This window comes from Oncorhynchus clarkii, chromosome 7 (genome assembly GCF_045791955.1).
Source record: "Oncorhynchus clarkii lewisi isolate Uvic-CL-2024 chromosome 7, UVic_Ocla_1.0, whole genome shotgun sequence".
NCBI lineage: Eukaryota > Metazoa > Chordata > Actinopteri > Salmoniformes > Salmonidae > Oncorhynchus > Oncorhynchus clarkii.
In genome coordinates, this window is record NC_092153.1 from 87,948,280 (window position 1) to 87,976,243 (window position 27,964).

Here is a 27,964-nt window from a genome sequence, read left to right on the forward strand (position 1 = left end):
TGATATACAAATATGAAATGGCACCATATTCCCTATCTTTTGAACTACACAGGGAATAGGGTCATTTTGGACTTACAAAGTTATACAACTCTAATGCTATTCTACAGGTCAATGCCTAGTAGAGACAAAGTTCTCCTGTTGACAGATGAGTTCCACAGCGTTGTATACGTCCTCTACGATGTGTCCTGGTTCCATCAGGGCCGGGTCGAAGCGGAAGTCCCGGTGACCATGGAACACAGTCTCAGTGATGCTGTGGCTGGCATCAGCCGGCACCTCGCTGTGGGGGTTATAGATACCGGTACATACCAGCAGGGATTTACAAGAGGTGGCGGAGGGGGAGGCCAGCTCGCTCTCCAAGGCCGTCTCCATGTCCTGGTCCTGGAGAAGGGCTTTAGGGGACCCTCCGCCCCCTGTACCCTCCACCGTGGCCTGCACTACTTGGGCAGCAGTCTGCCTGGTCCGGACCCTTTCCTCCAGATAGCGGTTATACAGGTTGGCTCCATAGATATCTGTCATCAGGTTGTCTCTTTGTTAGATGGAATAAAGGTTAGACACTAGTTAGAAGGGAACAGGGTATCTAATAACATGTCAATAGTATCATTACACCAATACTACATAGGTGTAACATGTCAATAGTATCATTACAGCATTACTACATAGGTGTAACATGTTAATACAGTATCATTACATAATTACTGCATAGATGTAACATGTAATACAGTATATTTTACAGGAACAATAATTAGAGTGAAGCGTAGGGTTTCTTACAATTCTGTCTCAGATCGGTTTGTGCTGTAGTGTTTTGCTGCCTCCTGTGGTTCCTTACCCGACAGCGTAGAAGTATAGTGTTCTGATGGGTGTAGGTTCTATCCTGATAGGGTAGAGTGTTCTGATGGGTGTAGTCCTAACCTGATTGTGTATAGTGTTCTGATGGGTGTAGGTCCTAACCTGATTGTGTATTGTGTTCTGATGAGGTTGTTACCTGATAGCGTATAGTGTTCTGATGGGTGTAGGTTTTAACCCGATAGTGTATAGTGTCATGACGTTGCCCTCTTTGGGTACAGCAAGCCCCATCCCCTTCTCCCTGTGTCCTACACCCAGGCTGCTGTGGTCAGAGAGAGGTTGTAAATTCCTGGAGGAGATTATCTCCTCATGGCCACAGTATAGAGAGAGAGTGAATTTTCATAGAGAACAAATGAATTTCTTCCACCTCACAGAACTGGAGAACCGAACAACATTTATGTTCTGGAGAAGGTATAAAAGATTGGTGAAGAATCCAGCTACGAACTGGTCCGTTTGGTACGATTTTGTGAAACTCATGGGAGCCAATACGGCCACATTACCATAACGCTGTTTATATAATAGCCTCAGATATGAGGCTTACATCTAATTGTTGTATAAGATAAATGAGTGAGGATGATACTGTTTGTGAAATTGTGTCATGTAATTTTGGACTGTTTAATGAAGGAAACTCCAATTCCCTTTTGAGTTTAACTAAATCAGAGGACCGCCCATGAGCACAGTTATGGTCGGGCATCCTGGGACAGGCCCTTTTCTGCAATTCCGAATAAAATCCCCACCTTGAATTTCTCAACAGACCATGTTTCTCTCAATTACGAGAGGACAAAGGTTGCAGACCAGCTTACCTCGATAACCAGAGGGCCAATGTTTGAGACCAGACTGCTGAATCTTTTAACCATCCCACGTGGTTAAACTCTTAGACTATCGATACCGACAGAATAAGAACAAGTATTTGATATTAATTACTAGTCTGCAGCTAGGAATTCGGTATCATCGAACGTGAAGACCTGCAACCGCCGAAACATCTATCCATAACGACATGAATGAATGTCACTCTGAACTACCCATTCTAACCACGACAGAGAGGGCGGACAAACTCTCCAACAGAAACAAACTTTTCAACAGAGATCCCGACGACACACTGAGTGTAAATATATTTATTGAGTGCAATTGTTTACGAATGAGTGAGCGTTCATGTGCAAAGGATTAGCATTTCAATTGTTATAATTATCAACTGTGTGTTGTCTTATCTCAGTCGACCCCCACTTCCCTTTTGTACACCATGCCGCGATGCCGGTTTATCCCACTAGGGAATCTCCGTTATCATTTCCTTGTAAATATCTACTGTTTGTTTATGCATTTCTGTGAATTACTTAGTTAGTAAATAAATGATTTAAGACAATTGATGTATGGATGACTCACAGTGAAGACTGGGTTCGTGCAGATAACCAACAATTCACGCCGTTTGGAATAAGACTAACGTGAGGTAAAATAAATAATTAATTCATCAGAAGACTATTGATCAGATATGAAAATATCTGAAAAGTTATATTCGGAAAATTTTCCTTGGTGCCCCGACTTCCTAGTTAATTACAGTTACATGATTAATCAGTTTAATCGCGTAATAATAATTACAGAAATTTGATTTTTTGAGAAAAACTAAAAGTCTTCAGTTAATGATAGTAAAGACACGACAATAGTGTTCTGATGGGTTTAGGGTACTTACCAGATAGTGTATAGTGTTCTGATGGGTGTAGGTTCTATCCCTATAGTGTTCTGATGAATGTAAATTCTAACCTGATTGTGTATCGTGTTCTGATGGGGTTGTTACCCGATAGTGCAGAGTGTTCTGATGGGTTTAGGGTACTTACCTGATAACGTATAGTGTTCTGATAGGTGTAGGTTCTAACCCGATAGCGTAGAGTGTTCTAAAGGGGCTATTACCTGAAAGTAGATATTGTTCTGATGGGTGTAGGTTCTAACCCGACAGTGTAGGATGTTCTAATGTGGCTATTAACTGATAGCGTATAGTGTTCTGATGGGTGTAGGTTTGAACCTGATTGTGTTCTGATGGGTAAAGATTCTAACCTGATAGCGTAGAGTGTTCTGATGGAGTTATTGCCCAATAGTGTATTGTGTTCTGATGGGGCTGTTACCTGATAGTGTATTGTGTTCTGATGGGGCTGTTACCTGATAGTGTATTGTGTTCTGATGGGGCTGTTACCTGATAGTGTATTGTGTTCTGATGGGGCTGTTACCCGATAGCGTATAGTGTTAGGATGGGTGTAGGTTCTAACCTGATAGCGTTGAGGGTTCTGATGGGGTTATTACTCGATAGTGTATAGTGTTCTGATGGGTGTAGGTTCCAAGCTGATAGTGTATTGTGTTCTTGATGGGGTTATTACCTGATAGTGTTTAGTGTTCTGATGGGGCTATTACCCAATAGTGTATTGTGTTCTGATGGGTGTAGGTTCTAACCTGATAGCGTTGAGGGTTCTGATGGGGTTATTACTCGATAGTGTATAGTGTTCTGATGGGTGTAGGTTCTAACCCGATAGTGCATAGTGTTCTGATGGGTGTAGGTTCTAACCTGATAGTTTATAGTGTTCTGATGGGTGTAGGCTCAAACAAGATAGTGCATAGTGTTTTGATAGGTGTAGGTTCCAAGCCGATATCATATAGTGTGCTGATATGTTTATTACCAAATAGTGTATTGTGTCGTGATGGGTGTAGGTTCTAACCTGATAGTGTATTGTGTTCTGATGGTTGTAGCTTCTAACCTGATAATGTATAGGGTTCTGATGGGGTTATTACCCGATAGTGTAGTGTGTTCTGATGGGGCTATTACCCGATAGTTTATTGTGTTCTGATGGGGCTATTACCCGATAGTGTATAGTGTTCTAATGGGTGTAGGCTCTAATAGTGATAGTGCATAGTGTTTTGATAGGTGTAGGTTCCAAGCCAATATCATATAGTGTGCTGATATGTTTATTACCCAATTGTGTTGTGATGGATGTAGGTTCGAGCCTGATTGTGTATGGTGTTCTGATGGGTGTAGGTTCTAACCTGATAGCATCGAGTGTTCTGATGGGGTTTATTACCCAATAGTGTTTTGCTTCTGTTAGGGTTATTATCCGATAGTGTATAGTGTTCTGATGGGTGTAGGTTATAACCTTATAGTGTATAGTGTTCTGATGAGGTTATTACCCGATAGCGTAGAGTGTTCTTATAGGTGTCCTCCAGCCTCTCTCTGCAGCCTGCTCCCTGATGAGGTACTCAGCGAAGTGATATGTTAGTTCAGAAGGTTTCCCCATCAGAGCTTCGTACTTCAGCTCCTGACCCGTTATCTTCCTGTAGATGTTCTCCAGACACACAAGGAACATCCCATGGCCAAACCTACGCAAGCACACACACACACAATGACTGACAGTGTGACTAAATCCTTTGTCAACCTTCGTGCATCCCGCAAAGGCGGAGGTGTTGCTAACATTTACGATAGCACATTTAAATTTACAACAACAAAAAAATGAAGTTTTCGTCTTTTGAGCTTCTAGTCATGAAATCTATGCAGCCTACTCAATCACTTTTTATAGCTACTGTTTACAGGCCTCCTGGGCCATATACAGCGTTCCTCATTGAGTTCCCTGAATTCCTATCGGACCTTGAGTAGTCATAGCAGATAATATTCTAATCTTTGGTGACTTTAATATTCACATGGAAAAGTCCACAGACCCACTCCAAAAGGCTTTCGGAGCCATCATCGACTCAGTGGGTTTTGTCCAACATGTCTCTGGACCCACTCACTGTCACAGTCATACTTTGGACCTAGTTTTGTCCCATGGAATAAATGTTGTGGATCTTAATGTTTTTCCTCATAATCCTGGACTATCGGACCACCATTTTATTACGTTTGTAATTGCAACAAATAATCTGCTCAGACCCCAACCAAGGAACATCAAAAGTCGTGCTATAAATTCACAGACAACACAAAGATTCCTTGATGTCCTTCCAGATTCCCTCTGTCTACCCAAGGATGACAGAGGACAAAAATCAGTTAACCACCTAACTGAGGAACTCAATTGAACCTTGCGCAATACCCTAGATGCAGTTGCACCCCTAAAAACTAAAAACATTTCTCATAAGAAACTAGCTCCCTGGTACACAGAAAATACCCGAGCTCTGAAGCAAGCTTCCAGAAAATTGGAATGGAAATGGCGCCACACCAAACTGGAAGTCTTCCGACTAGCTTGGAAAGACAGTACCGAAGAGCCCTTACTGCTGCTCGATCATCCTATTTTTCTAACTTAATTGAGGAAAATAAGAACAATCCGAAATTCCTTTTTGATACTGTCGCAAAGCTAACTAAAAAGCAGCATTCCCCAAGAGAGGATGGCTTTCACTTTAGCAGTGATAAATTCATGAACTTCTTTGAGGAAAATATCATGATTATTAGAAAGCAAATTACGGACTCCTCATTAAATCTGCGTATTCCTTCAAAGCTCAGTTGTCCTGAGTCTGCACAACTCTGCCAGGACCTAGGATCAAGAGAGACACTCAAGTGTTTTAGTACTATATCTCTTGACACAATGATGAAAATAATCATGGCCTCTAAACCTTCAAGCTGCATACTGGACCCTATTCCAACTAAACTACTGAAAGAGCTGCTGCCTGTGCTTGGCCCTCCTATGTTGAACATAATAAACGGCTCTCTATCCACTGGATGTGTACCAAACTCACTAAAAGTGGCAGTAATAAAGCCTCTCTTGAAAAAGCCAAACCTTGACCCAGAAAATATAAAAAACTATCGGCCTATATTGAATCTTCCATTCCTCTCAAAATGTTTAGAAAAGGCTGTTGCGCAGCAACTCACTGCCTTCCTGAAGACAAACAATGTATACGAAATGCTTCAGTCTGGTTTTAGACCCCATCATAGCACTAAGACTGCACTTGTGAAGGTGGTAAATTACCTTTTAATGGCATCAGACCGAGGCTCTGCATCTGTCCTCGTGCTCCTAGACCTTAGTGCTGCTTTTGATACCATCGATCATCACATTCTTTTGGAGAGATTGGAAACCCAAATTGGTCTACACGGACAAGTTCTGGCCTGGTTTAGATCTTATCTGTCGGAACGATATCTGTTTGTCTCTGTGAATGGTTTGTCCTCTGACAAATCAACTGTAAATTTCAGTGTTCCTCAAGGTTCTGTTTTAGGACCACTGTTGTTTCACTATATATTTTACCTCTTGGGGATGTCATTTGAAAACATAATGTTAACTTTCACTGCTATGCGGATGACACACAGCTGTACATTTCAATGAAACATGGTGAAGCCCCAAAATTGCCCTCGCTAGAAGCATGTGTTTCAGACATAAGCAAGTGGATGTCTGCAAACTTTCTACTTTAAAACAGAGATGCTTGTTCTAGGTCCCAAGAAACAAAGAGATCTTCTGTTGAATCTGACAATTAATCTTAATGGTTGTACAGGACAGCTTTTTTCCATCTACGTAACATTGCAAAAATCAGAAACTTTCTGTCCAAAAATGATGCTGAAAAATTCATCCATGCTTTTGTCACTTCTAGGTTAGACTACTGCAATGCTCTACTTTCCGGCTACCCGGATAAAGCACTAAATAAACTTCAGTTAGTGCTAAATACGGCTGCTAGAATCCTGACTAGAACCCAAAAAATTTATCATATTACTCCAGTTCTAGCCTCCCTACACTGGCTTCCTGTCAAAGCAAGGGCTGATTTAAAGGTTTTACTGCCAACCTACAAAGCATTACATGGGCTTTCGCCTACCTATCTCTCTGATCTGGTCCTGCCGTACATACCTACACGTACGCTACGGTCACAAGACGCAGGCCTCCTAATTGTCCCTAGAATTTCTAAGCAAACAGCTGGAGGCAGGGCTTTCTCCTATAGAGCTCCATTTTTATAACTTATGAGACTTCTGTTCCAAAAAAAAACAGCTTCACTTTGTTAAATGCTGTATGTATTTATTAACGTCAGAGACGCAAAATCGGTCTCAACCTTTAAGTCTTTACTGAAGACTCATCTCTTCAGTGGGTCATATGATTGAGTGTAGTCTGGCCCAGGAGTGGGAAGGTGAACGGAAAGGCTCTGGAGCTGTCTCTGCCTGGCCGGTTCCCCTCTTTCCACTGGGATTCTCTGCCTCTAACCCTATTACAGAGGCTGAGTCACTGACTTACTGGGGCTCTCTCATACCGTCCCTGGGAGGGGTGCGTCACCTGAGTGGGTTGAGTCACTGATGTGATCATCCTGTCTTGGTTGGCGCCCCCCCCCCCCCCCCTTTGGGTTGTGCCGTGGCGGAGATCTTTGTGGGCTATACTCAGCCTTGTCTCAGGATGGTAAGTTGTTGGTTGAAGATATCCCTCTAGTGGTGTGGGGGCAGTGCTTTGGAAAAGTGGGTGGGGTTATATGTTATATCCTTCCTGTTTGGCCCTGTCCGGGGGTGTCCTCGGATGGGGCCACAGTGTCTCCTGACCCCTCCTGTCTCAGCCTCCAGTATTTATGCTGCAGTAGTTTATGTGTCGGGGGCTAGGGTCAGTTTGTTATATCTGGAGTACTTCTCCTGTCCTATTCGGTGTCCTGTGTGAATTTAAGTGTGCTCTCTCTAATTCTCTCTTTCTCTCTTTCTTTCTCTCTCTCGGAGGACCTGAGCCCTAGGACCATGCCTCAGGACTACCTGAGATGACTCCTTGCTGTCCCCAGTCCACCTGGCCGTGCTGCTGCTCCAGTTTCAACTGTTCTGCCTTATTATTATTGGACCATGCTGGTCATTTATGAACATTTGAACATCTTGGCCATGTTCTGTTATAATCTCCACCCGGCACAGCCAGAAGAGGACTGGCCACCCCACATAGCCTGGTTCCTCTCTAGGTTTCTTCCTAGGTTTTGGCCTTTCTATGGAGTTTTTCCTAGCCACCGTGCTTCTACACCTGCATTGCTTGCTGTTTGGGGTTTTAGGCTGGGTTTCTGTACAGCACTTTGAGATATCAGCTGATGTACAAAGGGCTATATAAATACATTTGATTTGATTTGTCAACCAATGTTCCATGTCACTTAGTGTAATCTTTCTCAGTGACTTGTTACCGTGGAGACTGGGCCTCGGCCATCCACATCAGGTCCATGTTACAGGCCAGCAGCGGAAGGTGGGAGGAGTGACGCATCTCATGGGCGTTACCCAGGCTCCCATTGGTCAGCAACACATCAATGATCAGCTGCAGGTTGGTCTCCCATCGGATTGGCTCGCCGAACAGGATGACCGCTGCGACCAGAAAAAAAGAGAAACAACATCATTAAATCGTGAGTTTATACTTTCTTAAAATCTGAAAGGTTGTTCTACATGTAGAACCATTATTTGGAGAAAATGTACTACGATATGAACAATATGCTTCTTACCTTGAACTATAGGGAGATTCACAATAGGTGAAGACTGCAACAAGAGAAGAATAACATTCAGGGCTCCAGAGTACATACACCCTAAAGTGTCCCTAGGACACCAAAGTACATACACCCTAAAGTGTCCCTAGGACACCAGAGTACATACACCCTAAAGTGTCCCTAGGACACCAGAGTACATACACCCTAAAGTGTCCCTAGGACACCAGAGTACATACACCCTAAAGTGTCCCTAGGACACCAAAGTACATACACCCTAAAGTGTCCCTAGGACACCAGAGTACATACACCCTAAAGTGTCCCTAGGACACCAGAGTACATACACCCTAAAGTGTCCCTAGGACACCAGAGTACATACACCCTAAAGTGTCCCTAGGACACCAGAGTACATACACCCTAAAGTGTCCCTAGGACACCAAAGTACATACACCCTAAAGTGTCCCTAGGACACCAGAGTACATACACCCTAAAGTGTCCCTAGGACACCAGAGTACATACACCCTAAAGTGTCCCTAGGTAACCAGAGTACAAACACCCTAAAGTGTCCCTAGGACACCAGAGTACATACACCCTAATGTGGGCACAGTCACTCTCAATCACCATCTCCTCCCTGACCTTTCACATCGCTGTGCATGTGATCCTGCTCTAGCAGAGGTAACATGGTGATACACCATGGGTAGGGTATCGTCAACTTCAGGTGGTAGGAATATATTTTGGGCTACTGGATAAAAGTGTCTGCTAAATATATATAATATTCTGAACTACCAGTATATACAATAATATACAGTAACACAACATGACATACGTAGGGAGAACACAGTCATAGCAGAGGTGGACTTTATGGGTTCTTGAGGCAAATTTGTTCCTTGTGAGGGGAGGGACCTATGAACTAAATTAGATGACTTAGACTTTTCAATCTCTTGTTATAGAGCCACCATGTGGCCAATTGCCATGGTATTGCGTGAGAGGATGTGGCCCTAGGGCCTTTACCATGTTGTTAAGTTGCACAGTCCAGGGCCTTTTCATCTCGTGGAAATGTTTTTTTTTCTTCACCAACATGGTAGAAAGAGGAATATAATAACAATAATGAAGTGGAACAAATACAACAGGATTTCACCAGCTTTGCTGCATGAACCCCTAAATATACCTGCAAGCATTTATGGATGCACGTCTTTAAACGACATGGCCACTATGAACCAATGAGCTTGCATGAATGTTTCTTCCTGTCCAACAGCGCCACCCTGCGGCCAAACTCAACACTTTTCTACAGGTTAGCTTGACTCACCTCCCTGAGCATGTGTGACAAATTTCATCACTCTGAGTCAAACAGATCAAGAGAGATAAACATGTGCCCATTATAGCGACTCAATTTAGATAAATTGAGTCTTGCATGGTATTGCATGAGAGGGTGTGGCCATTGGACCTTTATTATGTTGCTAATCTGAACATTCCTGACATTTTCATCTCATGGGATTTTTTTTTCTTCACCAATAACTAGAAAAGTACATTTCCTGTAGAAAATGTGGTGTGCTTGCTAGCCTGTGAAGCTTGTTAGCTTGATTAATTGATAGGATATGATAGCCTGAGCAAGTGAAAGTTGGTCTGGTGTCTCTTGCTTGAATGGTTCAAGAGTTACTGTTGGTGGGTTATTTTATGCTAATTTATATAGTTGTAGTTGATACAAGTTTTAAAGAATTTTATGTTAGGATAGCCTGAACATGTGACAATTGGTTTGGTGTTTCTAGCTTGAATGATTCAAGTGTTACTCGTAGTGGGTTATTTTAGGCAATTTTTATATAGTTATAGTTTATCAAAGTTTTTGAGAATTTGAAGTTAGCATAGCCTGAACATGTGAACGTTTGTTTGGTGTCCCTAGCTTGAACAGTTCAATAATTATTGTTTGTGAATTATTTAATGCACATTTTTCCATTTAAATGCATCGGTATCCATAGCAATGACTTTGTTTGAGCTGCTCAATGACATGTTATGAGAGAGCTGACGTTAGCTAGCTTCTTTTTTCATCACTCTAAACTCCTACAAACAACTGTAACTTTTTATTGGTAGAAGATATTTTTGTTCAAAGCCAGATTTGGAAAGCAGAGAAGTAGAGGAAGATTCCATACGCTCTAAGTTTCTGGCTGACTTTTGGGGGGAGTGTTGTTTGGAACAAGTTGGAAAAAAAGTGTTAATATATTTACTAAAACTGCTGTATAGTTAGATTCGTAGCGGATATTTTTGTTCTGCAAACATTTGAATAGCATAGCAGTAGACGAAGATGCCACACTCTCTAACTTTTTGTCTAACTTGTTGGGTAAGTGGTCAAATGTTAAGTTGTTTATAAAAAGTTAGAGAAAATGTTGTTGATGCAGTTACTTAAACAGCTGTAGCATTTGATCGGTACCAGATAATTCTGTTATTATTTCAGGTTTGAAAAGCAGAGAAGTAGAGGAAGATTTCATATGCTTTAACCTTTTGCCTAAGTTGATTGCAAAGTGGTCAAAGTATCTGATGTTTCAAAAGTTACATTGAAAGTTACAGTGAATGTTGGAAACGTTGATGTCACAACGGGGAGCTTTAGAATGCTGAAAAAAGTTCCATTAAAATGAATGAAGATGGACAAAAAGAAAGACCAAAAAATGTATAGTTTAAAAAGTATAAATAAAATAAAAACATTAAGTTGTATGCAAACACACTATTTTATAGTTTGAATGGTGTTTCTAGCTTAAACGGTGTAAGAGGAGTAGCATGCAGAAAAATAAGACGAAGATTTAAAGTATGAACTTTTGCTTCGCAAGTCCCACCTAACAATAACTAGATGGTAATTTTCCATTCTGAAACATTTGATGGAACTTGCTTCAACTCTTTACATGTATTTTTGTGGTAGTTGAAGAAGTTTACTGAAGCCAAGAGTTAAATATAGTCAAACTTAAATGTTGTAAAATAATCGGTATGATTACTTTGATAGACTACACTATCAACCTTATTACTTTGGATTGTGTTAGATCACATATTTCAACACAAATAACTACCCTCAGAAAAAGTTACAGAAAAAGTTGAGGTCACTTAAACAGCTGTAACGTTTGATTGGTACCAGATCATTCTGTTATTATTCCAGATTTGAATAGCAGAGAAGTAGAGGAAGATGTCACAACCTTTAACTCTTTGTGTACGTTTTTGTCAAAGTAGCTGATTTATGTCAAAAGTTGCATTGTTGCATTTACAGTGGATGGAAGTTGGAAGTGATGACGTCACAATTATTAGCCTCATTAAAGTGAATGAAGATGGCCAAAAAGAAAGACGTTTTAAAGTGTGAATGGTGTTTGTAGCAGTGGAAGAGGAGTAGCGTGCAGAAGAAGAAGAAAAAGAAGTACAACAAAGTTTTAGAATGTGACGTTTGCTTCGTACGTCCCATTAATAACAATAAAAAGTGAGAATTATGTTGAAGATTTAAGTGGGGGCTTTTGCTTTGCAAACCCCACAATAATTAAAGCAGCGAGCAGTGTTGCCAGGGTTCAAGCTAGGTACTGTTGTTCATTGTTGGTAAATGTTGAAGTGAGTTGAGAAGTTGTTGTATGATGGCAAAAGTGTTAGTACTACCTGAAAGGGTGCATCAGGAGGTTTGATAGTGTTTCACTATGAAAACTTTCACATACATACTGTAAATGCACATAGTCAAACACACACGCACACACACTCGCATCATAATGTCACCATCTGGACAAATTGGACACATCACCCTAGGATGAGCTACTTCTGTACTCCTTACCACACTTGCCAAATATCACAACTCAACATCAACCGATCATGCAATAGTCCTTTGATCTATTTTGGACCATTTGTAATGATGTTGACTACTTTAAATGTCTTCTTCACTTCTTGTTGAACATGGAACGAGGGAGAGCTCGGTTTGTTGTTTTGGAAAGTTTTGAAAGTCTATTGAAAAAGTTTGGTTTCTAGCTAGCTACCTTTTGATTTTGGATCCTGTGACGTGGTTGGCATAAGTTGCTGGGACTGTTACTATCTGTTCAGTACAGGACAGATCCCAAGGCCGGATCTGAGGAGCTGTTTGGGGGCCCCAGTGCCCCCGCACATTGACTCTGTACCGGTACCCCCTGTATATAGCTATTGTTATTTACTGCTGCTCGTTAATTATTTGTTATTCTTATCTCTTACTTTTTTTTTTTGGTATTTTCTTAAAACTGCATTGTTGGTTAAGGGCTTGTAAGTAAGCATTTCATTGTAAGGTCTACCTACATCTGTTGTATTCTGCGCATGTGACAAATACAATTTGATATGATTTGGCCTAGCTGCTAGCTAGCTGCCTATTAAGCTAGCTGGGTTTTCTTGAGCGCTTGAACGCAGCCCGTGACGCGGTTAGCCATTGTGGCTGGGACTGCAGATTGTCCCGACTTGTGGCTTTCTAGATCCATGCAACCTGCCCTGTCTGGAAGTGACAGCGTAACCTACGTTGTTGGCATAACAAAGACCAAAGCAGGCGGGAGTACTGTTGAGGTACTGTTTGAACATCATAAATAACAATATGGCCTTAAATGGCCATGTACTCTTATAATCTCCACCCGGCACAGCCCTCAGACTGGCCACCCCTCAGAGCCTGGTTTCTCTCTAGGTTTCTTCCTGGGTTCCTGCCTTTCTAGGGAGTTTTTCCTAGTCACCGTGCTTCTACATCTTCATTGCTTGCTGTTTGGGGTTTTAGGCTGGGTTTCTGTATAGCACTTTGTGACATCTGCTGATGTAAAAAGGGCTTTATACAGTGCCTTGCGAAAGTATTCGGCCCCCTTGAACTTTGCGACCTTTTGCCACATTTCAGGCTTCAAACATAAATATATAAAACTGTATTTTTTTGTGAAGAATCAACAACAAGTGGGACACAATCATGAAGTGGAACGACATTTATTGGATATTTCAAACTTTTTTAACAAATCAAAAACTGAAAAATTGGGCGTGCAAAATTATTCAGCCCCTTTACTTTCAGTGCAGCAAACTCTCTCCAGAAGTTCAGTGAGGATCTCTGAATGATCCAATGTTGACCTAAATGACTAATGATGATAAATACAATCCACCTGTGTGTCAATCAAGTCTCCGTATAAATGCACCTGCACTGTGATAGTCTCAGAGGTCCGTTAAAAGCGCAGAGAGCATCATGAAGAACAAGGAACACACCAGGCAGGTCCGAGATACTGTTGTGAAGAAGTTTAAAGCCGGATTTGGATACAAAAAGATTTCCCAAGCTTTAAACATCCCAAGGAGCACTGTGCAAGCGATAATATTGAAATGGAAGGAGTATCAGACCACTGCAAATCTACCAAGACCTGGCCGTCCCTCTAAACTTTCAGCTCATACAAGGAGAAGACTGATCAGAGATGCAGCCAAGAGGCCCATGATCACTCTGGATGAACTGCAGAGATCTACAGCTGAGGTGGGAGACTCTGTCCATAGGACAACAATCAGTCGTATATTGCACAAATCTGGCCTTTATGGAAGAGTGGCAAGAAGAAAGCCATTTCTTAAAGATATCCATAAAAAGTGTTGTTTAAAGTTTGCCACAAGCCACCTGGGAGACACACCAAACATGTGGAAGAAGGTGCTCTGGTCAGATGAAACCAAAATGGAACTTTTTGGCAACAATGCAAAACGTTATGTTTGGCGTAAAAGCAACACAGCTGAACACACCATCCCCACTGTCAAACATGGTGGTGGCAGCATCATGGTTTGGGCCTGCTTTTCTTCAGCAGGGACAGGGAAGATGGTTAAAATTGATGGGAAGATGGATGGAGCCAAATACAGGACCATTCTGGAAGAAAACCTGATGGAGTCTGCAAAAGACCTGAGACTGGGACGGAGATTTGTCTTCCAACAAGACAATGATCCAAAACATAAAGCAAAATCTACAATGGAATGGTTCAAAAATAAACATATCCAGGTGTTAGAATGGCCAAGTCAAAGTCCAGACCTGAATCCAATCGAGAATCTGTGGAAAGAACTGAAAACTGCTGTTCACAAATGCTCTCCATCCAACCTCACTGAGCTCGAGCTGTTTTGCAAGGAGGAATGGGAAAACATTTCAGTCTCTCGATGTGCAAAACTGATAGAGACATACCCCAAGCGACTTACAGCTGTAATCGCAGCAAAAGGTGGCGCTACAAAGTATTAACTTAAGGGGGCTGAATAATTTTGCACGCCCAATTTTTCAGTTTTTGATTTGTTAAAAAAGTTTGAAATATCCAATAAATGTCGTTCCACTTCATGATTGTGTCCCACTTGTTGTTGATTCTTCACAAAAAAATACAGTTTTATATCTTTATGTTTGAAGCCTGAAATGTGGCAAAAGGTCGCAAAGTTCAAGGGGGCCGAATACTTTCGCAAGGCACTGTAAATACATTTGATTGATTGTCTCTCACAGCTTAAGGATCTTTTAAACAAACAAAAATAGTTCTACAAGCAGTTCTTACAACAACAAGAAAATAGCTTAGTGTTTTAGTTTAGTACCGAATACAACAGTGAAATGCTTATTTTCCACCCTCCCTCCCAAAAGCATGTTAGGGTTAAGAGAACCTATGGGTTCGTAGCTTCATCCCCGCAGCACACACACACTTATACACACCAACTGATTCATGGACTGCATCTTTTTTTCCTCTTGCTTTGTTTCCTCTTTTCCATATTATGTTTATATCTGATAAGCTAAACAGGAAAGGGCTGAAAATAGCCCATATTAACATATGTAGCCTTAGAAATAAGATTAATGAAATCAATGTATTGCTATCATCAGATAACATTAATATATTAGCCATTTCTGACTCACTTAGATATTTAATTGTATGATACAGCAGTAGCAATACAAGGATATAACATGTATAGAAGAGACAGAAATGCTTATGGGGGAGGTGTTGCTATATATATTCAGAGCCATATCCCTGTAATGCTTCGAGAACATCTTATGTCAAGTGTTATTGAAGTGTTGTGGTAGAAGGGTTCACCTGGCACATCTAACGCCTTTTCTTTTGGGGTGCTGCTACAGGCCACCAGGTGCTAACAGTCAGTATCTAAATAATATGTGTGAAATGTTTGATAGTGTATGTGATGTAAACAGAGAAGTCTACTTTCTTGGGGACCTGAATGTTGATGGTAGCAACACGACATGGCAGCAGCACAACATGGTAGCAACATAAAACAGGGTACAAGATTATTGGGCACAGACAACAGCACAAAGGGCAAGAAGCTAGAGACAACAATATAACACGCACAACTATCAGTAAGAGTGTCCATGATTGAGTCTTTGAATGAAGAGATTGAGATAAAACTGTCCACTTTGTTGCAGCTCATTCCAGTTGCTAGCTGCAGCGAACTGAAAATATGAGCGACCCAAGGATGTGTGTGCTGTATCCGTACCCATTGAATGCAGTGATCACAATAAAGCAGGAAAGCCAAAGTTCCAAAAGATGGGACTAAAATTGTGTATGAGAGATCATACAAAATACTTTGCTGTGACTCTTACGTGAATGATGTTCAAAATATTTGTTGGTCTGATGTGATTTAATAAGGAGCATCCAGTTGCTTCTTCCAATTATTGATAAACATGCACCTGCTAAGAAACCTGTTAAAAATCCATGGTTAGATGAGGAATTGTTGAAAGAGATGGAGCAAAAGGAGTGGCTAATAAGTCTGGCTGCACATTTGACTGGCTGACTTATTGCAATTTGAGAAATTATGTTACAAAAAAAATCCCAACAACGAAGTGAGCCATTGTACTCATGCGTGAAACAAAATGAAAGCGTTTGAATTTTGTAAAGTTAGTGTGGGAGAGGTGGAAAAATGATTGTTATCGATCAATAATGACAAACATCCTGGCATTAACAACTTAGATGGAAAGCTACTGAGGATGGTAGCTGACTCTATAGCCACTCCTATCTGTCATATCTTTAATCTGAGCCTAGAGGAAAGTCTTTGTCCTCAGGCCTGGAGGGAAGACAAAGTAATTCTGCAACCCAAGAGTGGTAAAGTGGCCTTTATTGGTTCTAACAGCAGACCTATCAGCTTGCTGCCAGCTCTTAGCAAACTGTTGAAAAAAAATGGTGTTTGATCAAATACAATGCTATTTCTCTATAAACAAATTAACAACAGACTTTCAGCACGCTTGTAGAGAAAGGCACACAACATGTACTGCACTGACACAAATGACTGATTGGTTGAAAGAAATTGATAATAAGAAGATTGTGGGAGCTGTACTGTTAGATTTCAGTGCAGCCTTTGATATTATTGACCATAACCTGTTGTTGAAAAAATGTACGCTACAGTTCAAAAGTTTGGGGTCACTTAGAAATGTCCTTGTTTTTGAAAGAAAATCATATTTTTTGTCCATTAAAATAACATCAAATTGATCAGAAATACAGTGTAGACATTGTTAATGTTGTAAATGACTATTGTAGCTGGAAACGGCTTATTTTTAATGGAATATCTACATAGACGTACAGAGGCCCATTATCAGCAACCATCACTCCTGTGTTCCAATGGTACGTTGTGTTAGCTAATCCAAGTTTATAATTTTAAAAGGCTAATTGATCATTAGAAAACCATTTTGCAATTATGTTAGCACAGCTGAAAACTGTTGTCCTGATTAAAGAAGCAATAAAACTGGCCTTCTTTAGACTAGCTGAGTATCTGGAGCATCAGTATCTGTGGGTTCGATTATAGGCTCAAAATGGCCAGTACTTTCTTCTGAAACTCGTCAGTCTATTCTTGTTCTGAGAAATGAAGGCTATTCCATGAGAGAAACTGAAGATCTCTCCCTTCACAGAACAGCGCAAACCAGAATAGAAAGAGGGAGGCACCGGTGCACAACTGAGCAAGAGGACAAGTACAGGCAGAGTTGCAAAGAAAAAGCCAGATTGGCCAATAAAAGTACAAAAAGATTAAGATGGGAAAAAGAACACAGACACTGAACAGAGGAAGATTGGAAAAAAGTATTATGGACAAACAAATCTAAATTTGAGGTGTTCGGATCACAAAGTAGAACTGCGTCGAGAGACGCAGATAAAATAAAAATGCTGGAGGAGTGCTTGATGCCATCTGTCAAGCATGGTGGAGGCAGTGTGATGGTCTGGTGGAGGTGGAGACAATGTGATGGTCTGGTGGAGGCAATGTGATGGTCTGGTGGAGGTGGAAGGAGGCAATGTGATGGTCTGGTGGAGGTGGAAGGAGGCAATGTGATGGTCTGGTGGAGGTGGAGGGAGGCAATGTGATGGTCTGGTGGAGGCAATGTGATGGTCTGGTGGAGGCAATGTGATGGTCTGGTGGAGGTGGAAGGAGGCAATGTGATGGTCTGGTGGAGGTGGAGGGAGGCAATGTGATGGTCTGGTGGAGGCAATGTGATGGTCTGGTGGAGGCAATGTGATGGTCTGGTGGAGGCAATGTGATGGTCTGGTGGAGGTGGAAGCAATGTGATGGTCTGGTGGAGGTGGAAGCAATGTGATGGTCTGGTGGAGGTGGAGGCAATGTGATGGTCTGGTGGAGGTGGAGGCAATGTGATGGTCTGGTGGAGGCAATGTGATGGTCTGGTGGAGGTGGAGGCAATGTGATGGTCTGGTGGAGGTGGAGGCAATGTGATGGTCTGGTGGAGGTGGAGGCAATGTGATGGTCTGGGGGTGCTTTGGTGGTGGTAAAGTGGGGGATAAGTAAAGGGTAAAAGTGATCTTGAAGAAGGAAGGCTATCACTCCATTTTGCAACTCCATGCCATACCCTGTGGACAGCGCTTAATTGGAGCCAATTTCCTTCTACAACAGGACAATGACCCAAAGCACAGCTCCAAACTATGCAAGAAGTATTTAGGGAAGAAGCAGTCAGCTGGTATTCTGTCTATAATGGAGTGGCCAGCACAGTCACCGGATCTCAACCCTATTGAGCTGTTGTGGGAGCAGCTTGACCGTGTGGTACGTAAGAAGTGCCCATCAAGCCAATCCAACTTGTGCTTCAGGAAGCATGGGATGAAATCTCTTCAGATTACATCAACAAATTGACAACTAGAATGCCAAAGGTCTGCAAGGCTGTAATTGCTGCAAATGGAGGATTCTTTGACGAAAGCAAAGTTTGAAGGACACTATTATTTCAATTAAAAATCATTATTTATAACCTTGTCAACGTCTTGACTATATTTCCTATTCATTTTGCAACTAATTTCATGTATATTTTCATGGAAAACAAAGACATTTCTAAGTGACCCAAACTATTGAACTGTAGTGCATGTACCCATGTTTTTAAACACAACATCTTCCAGGACTCTAGCTCAAACAATATCGCCACCATGATCCAATGTGGTTGTATGAATGATTTTTCCTGTCCAAAAGCACCACTGTGCGTGCAGGCGTGCGTGCGTGTTCCTACTGGTAGTTTGGGTCGTCTGTTGTGGTCCACCATATCCAGCAGGGGGAAGTATTCTCTCAACATGTCGATGCTCACCACATTCTGGAAGCCCAGACTGGAGGAACGTTAAGGATCAACATGGTAACATCTATAACACTAAAACATACCAAACATTTATTTAAGTAGGCAAGTCAGTTAAGAAACAAATCCTTATTTACATTGACAGCCTACCCCGGACGACGCTGGGCCAATTGTGCGCCGCTTTATGGGACTCCCAATCAGGGCCAGATGTGATACAGCCTGGATTCGAACCAGGGATTGTAGTGACGCATCTTGCACTAAGGTGCAGTACCTTAGACCACTGTGCCACTCGGGAGCCCAACATTAGGAACACTTTCATAATATTTACTGGTACCCCACCCTCTTTTGCCCTCAGAACAGCCTCAATTCGTAGGGGCATGGACTCTACAAGGTATTGAAAGCAGTCCACAGGGATGCTGACCCATGTTGACTCCAATGCTTCCCACAGTTGTATCAAATCAGCTGGATGTCCTTTGGGTGGTGGACCATTCTTGATACACATGGATGTAAAAAACTCAGCAACCTTGCAGTTCTTGACACAAACCGTTCAAAGGCACTTAAATGTTTTATCTTGCCCATTCACCCTCTGAATGGCACACATACACAATCCATGTCTCAAGGCTTGAAAGTCCTTATTTTTCCTATCTCCTCCCCTTCATTAACACTGATTGAAGTGGATTTAACAATTGACATCAATAAGGGATCATAGCTTTCACTTGGATTCGCCTGGTCAGTCTATGTCATGGAATACTCTTAATGTTTTGTATACTCAGTGGAATTTCCACAGTTTATACTATATCAAAGACCGTTAGGTATTCTCTGTGCTAGAAATGGTCTGATCATGGGCTGACAATGCTGTGTTTAGGTTGAAGCAGTAGGCCAAACCTTTAACTGAACTACAACATCATCTGCTCTTATCATCATCATCGGTGCACAACATTTTGTTGGCTTCACCTAAAATGCCCCCCCCCCCCCCCCAGTTATCAGAGCACTATTATTGTATAAGCTCTCATTACTGTCCCTGGACCTGCCAGGCTGTCACCCAGTAATCACAGAGACCTTGAATGTATGGGGAGCAGATGAACCAGGGTTACAAAACACAACCAGCTGTACAGCCATGTGATCTCACTGATCAACATAGAACTACCCCTCTAAGAAAGACTAAAGGCTTTGATTGATGTTTTAAATGTCGAAGCTACTCACACTGGCTGAGTAACTATATACATCTGGTGATGATGGCACAGTGAAACAGCAGAGTTAGAAGTGATTAGACAGATACTTGTTAGCGATATCCAGTACAGGTCCTTGTCCTGACACCAGAACACATTTCTCATGGTACTTCGTGAACATCCTGAGAGGACTGTGAGACAGCATCACCTGGTCCTGGGAGATCTACAAGAGAAAGACACAACACAGATACAAAGTAATCAAACAGAGTGACTGTTGCAGTCTACTGGAGTGGCTGCTGCCTGAAACCACAGCCTGAAACCACCTTCAGTATAAAGTGAGAATGATAATGATTGTAGATCAGATAACATAATTGCATGTTAATGATTTTAGGTCAGGTGACAGACACTATGACAACATCCAGACAGTTTTACATGAATGTTATTTGCACTTCTCAGTTCCGACCTCCAGGTGAATTAGCTTGCTGTAAGAGACATGAAACATGAGCCTGGCTTGCAGATACTCCCAGCACCAGGTTTAAGGTTAGACTCCCAAGGTTAGGGTTAGAATCCCAGGGTTAGGGGTTAGGGTTGAACTCCAAGGGTCAGAGGTTAAACCCCCAAGGTTAGGGTTAGAATCCCAGGGTTAGGGGTTGGACTCCAAGGGTTAGGGTTAGACTCCCAGGGTAAGGGGTTAGACTCCCAGGGTAAGGGGTTAGACTCCCAGGGTATTTTTTTTTTATTTATTTTACCTTTATTTAACCAGGCAAGTCAGTTAAGAACAAATTCTTATTTTCAATGACGGCCTAGGAACAGTGGGTTAACTGCCTGTTCAGGGGCAGAACGACAGATTTGTTCCTTGTCAGCTCGGGGGTTTGAACTTGCAACCTTCCAGTTACTAGTCCAACGCTCTAACCACTAGGCTACCCTGCCGCCCCAGGGGTTAGACTCCCAGGGTTAGGGTTAGATTCCCGGGGTTAGGGGTTAGACTTCCAGGGTTAGACTCCCAAGGTTAGGGTTAAACTCCCTGGGTTAGGGTTAGATTCCCGGGGTTAGGGGTTAGACTCCCAGGGTAAGGGGTTAGACTCCCAGGGTAAGGGGTTAGACTCCCAGGGTAAGGGGTTAGACTCCCAGGGTTAGGGTTAGATTCCCGGGGTTAGGGGTTAGACTTCCAGGGTTAGACTTCCAGGGTTAGACTCCCAGGGTTAGACTCACAGGGTTAGGGTTAGATTCCCGGTGTTAGGGGTTAGACTCCCAGGGTTAGGGTTAGACTCCCAGGGTAAGGGGTTAGACTCCCAGGGTAAGGGGTTAGATTCCCGGGGTTAGGGGTTAGACTCCCAGGGGTTAGGGTTAGACTCCCAGGGTTAGGGGTCGGACACCCAGGGTTAGGGGTTAGAGGTTAGACTCCCAGGGTTAGGGGTTAGACTCCCAGGGTTAGGGGTTGGACTCCCAGGGTTAGAGGTTGGACTCCCAGGGTTGAACTCCCAGGGTTAGACTCCCAGGGTTAGACTCCCAGGGTTGGACTCCCAGGGTTAGGGGTTAGACTCCCAGAGCTTTGGGTTAGACTCCCAGGGGTTAGGGGTTAGACTCACACGGTTAGACTCCCAGGGTTAGGGTTAGACTCCCAGGGTTAGGGGTTAGACTCCCAGGGTTAGACGCCCAGGGTTAGGGGTTAGACTCCCAGGGTTAGACTCCCAGGGGTTTGGGCTAGACTCCCAGGGTTAGGGGTTAGACTCCCAGGGGTTTGGGTTAGACTCCCAGGGGTTTGGGTTAGACTCCAAGGGTTAGACTCCCAGGGTTAGGGTTAGACTCCCAGGGGTTAGGGGTTAGACTCCCAGGGTTAGGGGTTAGATTTATAGGGTTAGACTCCCAGAGTTAGGGGTTAGAATCCCAGGGTTAGAGGTTAGACTCCCAGTGTTGGACTCCCAGGGTTAGACTCCCAAGGTTAGAGGTTAGACACCCAGGGTTAGAGGTTGGACTCCCAGGGTTGGACTCCCAGGGTTAGACTTCCAGGGTTAGGGTTAGACTCCCAGGGTTAGAGGTTGGACTCCTAGGGTTGGACTCCCAGGGTTAGAAGTCAGAGGTTAAGGTTAGGGTTGGACTCCCAGGGTTAGTAGTCAGAGATTAGGGTTAGGGGTCAAAGGTTAGGGTTGGACTCCCAGGGTTAGTAGTCAAAGGTTAGGGTTAAGGTTAGGGTTGGACTCCCAGGGTTAGTATTCAGAGGTTAAGGTTAGGGGTCATAGGTTTGGGTTGGACTCCCATGGTTAGGGTTAGGGGTCAGAGGGTAGGGTTAGGTTTGGACTCACAGGCACTCCCAGTATTTGAGACAGTTGATCAGCCTTCTTCTGACGGAGACAGTTTCCAGCGTTGGTGACGAACACCACAGGAACCAAGAACTGTCCTCTGGAGTCCACCAACTTCTGGAAGGCCTTTTTAGCAGCTGGAATAGGAGTCTTCCCCCGGACCAGCACCCCATCGATGTCAAACAGCAGACCGAACCCTGGCTGGATCTAGAGCACAGGAGGATCATTGACACTTCTGAGAAAGGCATTGGACAAACCATGTGACAAATACTGTACAACCATTCTTTACATTTCAGTTGTTGTTTTTTAGTTTGGATTTATTTAGTTTTTACATTTCAGGTGTTGTCACACACAAACCATCCATGCATGGCATCACAGCAAAACGGCAAGATCTAGTCCTGATCTGCACAACCAAAAGCAAACAGCCCCAGACAGACCCAGACGGATGCAAACAGACCCAGACAGACCCAAGCAGACCCAGACAGACCCAGACAGACCCAAACAGACACAGACAGATGCAAACGGACCCAGACAGACCCAAACAGACACAGACAGACCCACCCTAACCTCTAACCTGCACTGCAAAGAATAATAGAGCATTCTCAGAGCATAATACTAAACAATGTTTTGCAGCTTTATAAACCAGCATCATCCCAGCTTTATAAACCAGCATCATCCTAGCTTTATAAACCAGCATCATCCCAGCTTTATAAACCAGCATCATCCCAGCTTTATAAACCAGCATCATCCCAGCTTTATAAACCAGCATCGTCCCAGTTGTATAAACCAGCATCATCCCAGCTTTATAAACCAGCATCATCCCAGCATTATAAACCAGCATCATCCCAGCTTTCATAAACCAGCATCATCCCAGCTTTATAAACCAGCATCGTCCTAGTTGTATAAACCAGCATCGTCCCAGCTTTATAAACCAGCATCATCCCAGCTTTATAAACCAGCATCGTCCTAGTTGTATAAACCAGCATCATCCCAGCTTTATAAACCAGCATTGTCCCAGCTTTATAAACCAGCATCATCCCAGCTTTATAAACCAGTATCAACCCAGCTTTATATTTATTGATTTATTATTATTTCACCTTTATTTAACCAGGTAAGCTAGCTGAGAACAAGTTCTCATTTACAACTGTGACCCAGCCAAGATAAAGCAAAGCAGTGCGACAGAAACAACAACACAGAGTTACACATGGAATAAACAAGCGTGCAGTCAATAACACAATAGAAAAAAAAGAAAGTCTATATACAGTGTGTGCAAATGACATGAGGAGGTATGGCAATAAATAGGCCATAGTAGCAAAGTAATTACAATTTAGCAGATTAACACTGGAGTGATAGATGAGCATGTGATGGTGTGTAATGGGAGGACCAAAACGCACCACTATATATCCACAGTACATCACCACACCACTACATATCCACAGTACATCACCACACCACTACATATCCACAGTACACCACCACACCACTACATATCCACAGTACCTCACCACACCACTACATATCCACAGTACCTCACCACACCACTACATATCCACATCACCATACCACTACATATCCACACCACTACATATCCATATCACCACACCACTACATAGCTACAGTACCTCACGACTACATATCCACAGTACCTCACCACACAACTACATATCCATATCACCACACCACTACATATCCACAGTACCTCACCACTACATATCCACATCACCACACCACTACATATCCACACCACTACATATCCATATCACCACACCACGAAACATCCACACCACCACACCACTAAATATCCATAGCTCCACAGTACCACACCACTACATATCCACAGTACCTCACCACACCACTTCATATCCACAGTACCTCACCACTACATATCCACAGTACCTCACCACTACGTATCCACATCACCACACCACAACATATCCACATCACCACACCACTACATATTTACAGTACATCACCACACCACTACATATCCACAGTACCACACCACACCACTAAATATCCACAGTACCTCACCACACCACTACATATCCACAGTACCACACCACTACGTATCCACATCACCACACCACAACATATCCACATCACCACACCACTACATATCCACAGTACCTCACCACACCACTACATATCCACAGTACCTCACCACACCACTAAATATCCACAGTACCTCACCACACCACTACATATCCACACCACCACACCACTATATATCCACACCACCACACCACTACATATCCACAGTACCTCACCACACCACTAAATATCCACATCACCACACCACTACATATCCACAGTACCTCACCACACCACTACATATCCACAGTACATCACCACACCACTAAATATCCACAGTACCTCACCACACCACTACATATACATAGTACCTCACCACACCACTACATATCCACACCACCACACCACTACATATCCACAGTACCTCACCACACCACTAAATATCCACAGTACCTCACCACACCACTACATATCCACAGTACCTCACCACTACGTATCCACATCACCACACCACAACATATCCACATCACCACACCACTACATATCCACAGTACCACACCACTACACATCCACATCACCACACCACTACATATCCACATCTACACACCACGACATATCCACAGTACCACACCACTACATATCCATAGTACCTCACCACTACATATCCACATCACCACACCACTACATATCTACATCACCACACCACAACATATCCACATCACCACACCACTACATATCCACATCACCACACCACTACATATCAACAGTACCACACCACACCACTACATATCCATAGTACCTCAACACACCACTACATATCCACAGTACCACACCACTACATATCCATAGTACCTCACCACACCACTACATATCCACAGTGCACCACCACACCACTACATATCTACATCACCACACCACTACATATCCACATCACCACTACATATCCACAGTACCACACCACTACATATCCACAGTACATCACCACACCACTACATATCCACAGTACATCACCACACCACTACATATCCACATCACCACACCACTACATATCCACATCACCACACCACTACATATCAACAGTACCACACCACACCACTACATATCCATAGTACCTCAACACACCACTACATATCCACAGTACCACACCACTACATATCCATAGTACCTCACCACACCACTACATATCCACAGTGCACCACCACACCACTACATATCTACATCACCACACCACTACATATCCACATCACCACTACATATCCACAGTACCACACCACTACATATCCACAGTACATCACCACACCACTACATATCCACAGTACATCACCACACCACTACATATCCACATCACCACACCACTACATATCCACATCACCACACCACTATATATACACAGTACATCACCACACCATTACATATCCATATCCATCTACTGTGGAACTATGGATATTTAGTGGTGTGGTGGTGTGGATGTTTCGTGGTGTGGTGATATGGATATGTAGTGGTGTGGATATGTAGTGGTGTGGTGATGTGGATATGTAGTGGTGAGGTACTGTGGATATGTAGTGGTGTGGTGATATGGATATGTAGTTGTGTGGTGAGGTACTGTGGATATGTAGTCGTGAGGTACTGTAGCTATGTAGTGGTGTGGTGATATGGATATGTAGTGGTGTGGTGGTGTACTGTGGATATGTAGTGGTGTGGTGGTGTGGATATGTAGTGGTGTGGTGATGTACTGTGCATATATAGTGGTGTGGTGATGTACTGTGGATATATAGTGGTGTGGTGATGTACTGTGGAAATGTAGTGGTGTGGTGGTGTACTGTGGATATGTAGTGGTGTGGTGGTGTGGATATGTAGTGGTGTGGTGATGTACTGTGGATATATAGTGGTGTGGTGGTGTGCTGTGGATATGTAGTGGTGTGTTGATGTACTGTGGATATGTAGTGGTGTGGTGGTGTACTGTGGATACGTAGTGGTGTGGTGATGTACTGTGGATATGTAGTGGTGTGGTGGTGTACTGTGGATATGTAGTGGTGTGGTGGTGTACTGTGGATATTTAGTGGTGTGGTACTGTGGATATGTAGTGGTGTGGTAATGTACTGTGGATATATAGTGGTGTGGTGGTGTATTGTGGATATATAGTGGTGTGGTGGTGTACTGTGGATATATAGTGGTGTGCTGATGTACTGTGGATATGTAGTGGTGTGGTACTGTGGATATGTAGTGGTGTGGTGATGTACTGTGGATATGTAGTGGTGTACTGTGGATATGTAGTGGTGTGGTGGTGTACTGTGGATATATAGTGGTGTGGTGGTGTGCTGTGGATATGTAGTGGTGTGGTGATGTACTGTGGATATGTAGTGGTGTGGTGGTGTACTGTGGATATGTAGTGGTGTGGTGGTGTACTGTGGATATATAGTGGTGTGGTGATGTACTGTGGATATGTAGTGTTGTAGTACTGTGGATATGTAGTGGTGTGGTAATGTACTGTAGATATATAGTGGTGTGGTGGTGTACTGTGGATATATAGTGGTGTGGTGAGGTATATTGCCAAAGTCTTTAATGATTTTTTCATTGGCAAGATTAGCAAATTTAGGCATGACATGCCAGCAACAAACGCTGACACTACACCTCAAGAATATCTGACCAAATTATGAAAGGCAAGCATTGTAATTTTTAATTCCCTAAAGTGAGTGTGGAAGAAGTGAAAAAAGTATTGTTTTCTATCAACAATGACAAGCCACCGGGGTCTGACAACTTGGATGGAAAATTACTGAGGATAATAGCAGACAATAATGTCACTTCTATTTGCCATATTTTCAATTTAAGCCTACTAGAAAGTGTGTGGCCCCAGGCTTGGATGGAAGCAAAAGTCATCCCACAACCTAAGAACAGTAAAGCCCCCTTTACTCGAATCCACGAGCTGACAAGGTACAAATCTGTCGTTCTGCCCCTGAACAAGGCAGTTAACCCACTGTTCACCGGTAGGCCGTCATTGTAAATAAGAATTTGTTCTTAACTGATTTGCCTAGTTAAATAAAGGTACAATAAAAATACCCGACCAATCAAATCAAATTTAATTTGTATTTGTCAAATGCGCCGAATACAACACATGCGCCGAATATTTACCGTGAATGCTTACTTACAAGCCCTTAATTAACCAACAATGCGGTTCAAGAAATATAGTTAAGAAAATATATATTAAATCAACTAAAGTAAAAAATCTAATGAAAAGAAAACACAATAAAATAACAATAACGAGGCTATATCCAGGGGGTACCCGTACAAAGTCAATGTGCAGGGGTACAGGTTAGTAGAAGGTAGTTAGTAGGTAGGGGTGAAGTGACTATGCATAGATAGTAAACAGCGAGTAGCAGCAGTGTAAAAACAAGAGGGGGGGGCAGTCAATGTAAATATTCAAGATTTTCATAAACAGTTAATGCATAGAGAATAGAGTTTTTTTCTCTCGGTCTAGTTGGCTGCTGCAAACGTTTAGTTATTGTAACCTACAGACCACAGATCTATTCAGAGGCCAGTTGAATTAAACACTTCGAAACCCCAAAACGATCTTGCATAATTACACCGCTATAACGTTATTATATCGATACATTGTATCAACCAAGTACTGCATAATGACGAGACTGTAACGTAACAACACTACCTTGTTATTTAACGTCGAGGCGCCGCTTATCCCACACCTTGTCAGTAGAGTTCCCCGGTTCCCGGGATGGCTGAGCAGGGTGTTCGCAGCCCGGTGTAGGACACTCAGTGCCTTCATGATTCTG

At 42.8% G+C, this 27,964-nt stretch overlaps 1 protein-coding gene across 1 annotated transcript; it reads right to left on the reverse strand.

Moving 5' to 3' along the window:
* Nucleotides 1–4: 4 nt before the first annotated feature.
* On the reverse strand, nucleotides 5–27,964 carry LOC139414502 (haloacid dehalogenase-like hydrolase domain-containing 5). The gene is made up of 8 exons (XM_071162412.1): nucleotides 27,841–27,964; nucleotides 22,152–22,355; nucleotides 19,959–20,071; nucleotides 18,620–18,713; nucleotides 8,224–8,257; nucleotides 7,915–8,089; nucleotides 4,009–4,197; nucleotides 5–526 (listed from the first exon to the last, which is right to left on the reverse strand). Exons 1-8 carry the CDS (start codon nucleotides 27,955–27,957, stop codon nucleotides 109–111), a joined length of 1,344 nt encoding a protein of 447 aa, XP_071018513.1. The 5' UTR covers nucleotides 27,958–27,964; the 3' UTR covers nucleotides 5–108.

Excerpts from the sequence above, each read along its gene's own strand:
- LOC139414502 (XM_071162412.1), bottom strand. The coding sequence starts at position 27,957 with ATGAAGGCACTGAGTGTCCTACACCGGGCTGCGAACACCCTGCTCAGC. Across the intron at positions 22,356-27,840 it reads CCTCGACGTTAAATAACAAG|ATCCAGCCAGGGTTCGGTCT; the intron begins GTAGTGTTGTTA and ends CCTGTGCTCTAG. Across the intron at positions 8,090-8,223 it reads GAATCTCCCTATAGTTCAAG|CGGTCATCCTGTTCGGCGAG; the intron begins GTAAGAAGCATA and ends TTCTGGTCGCAG.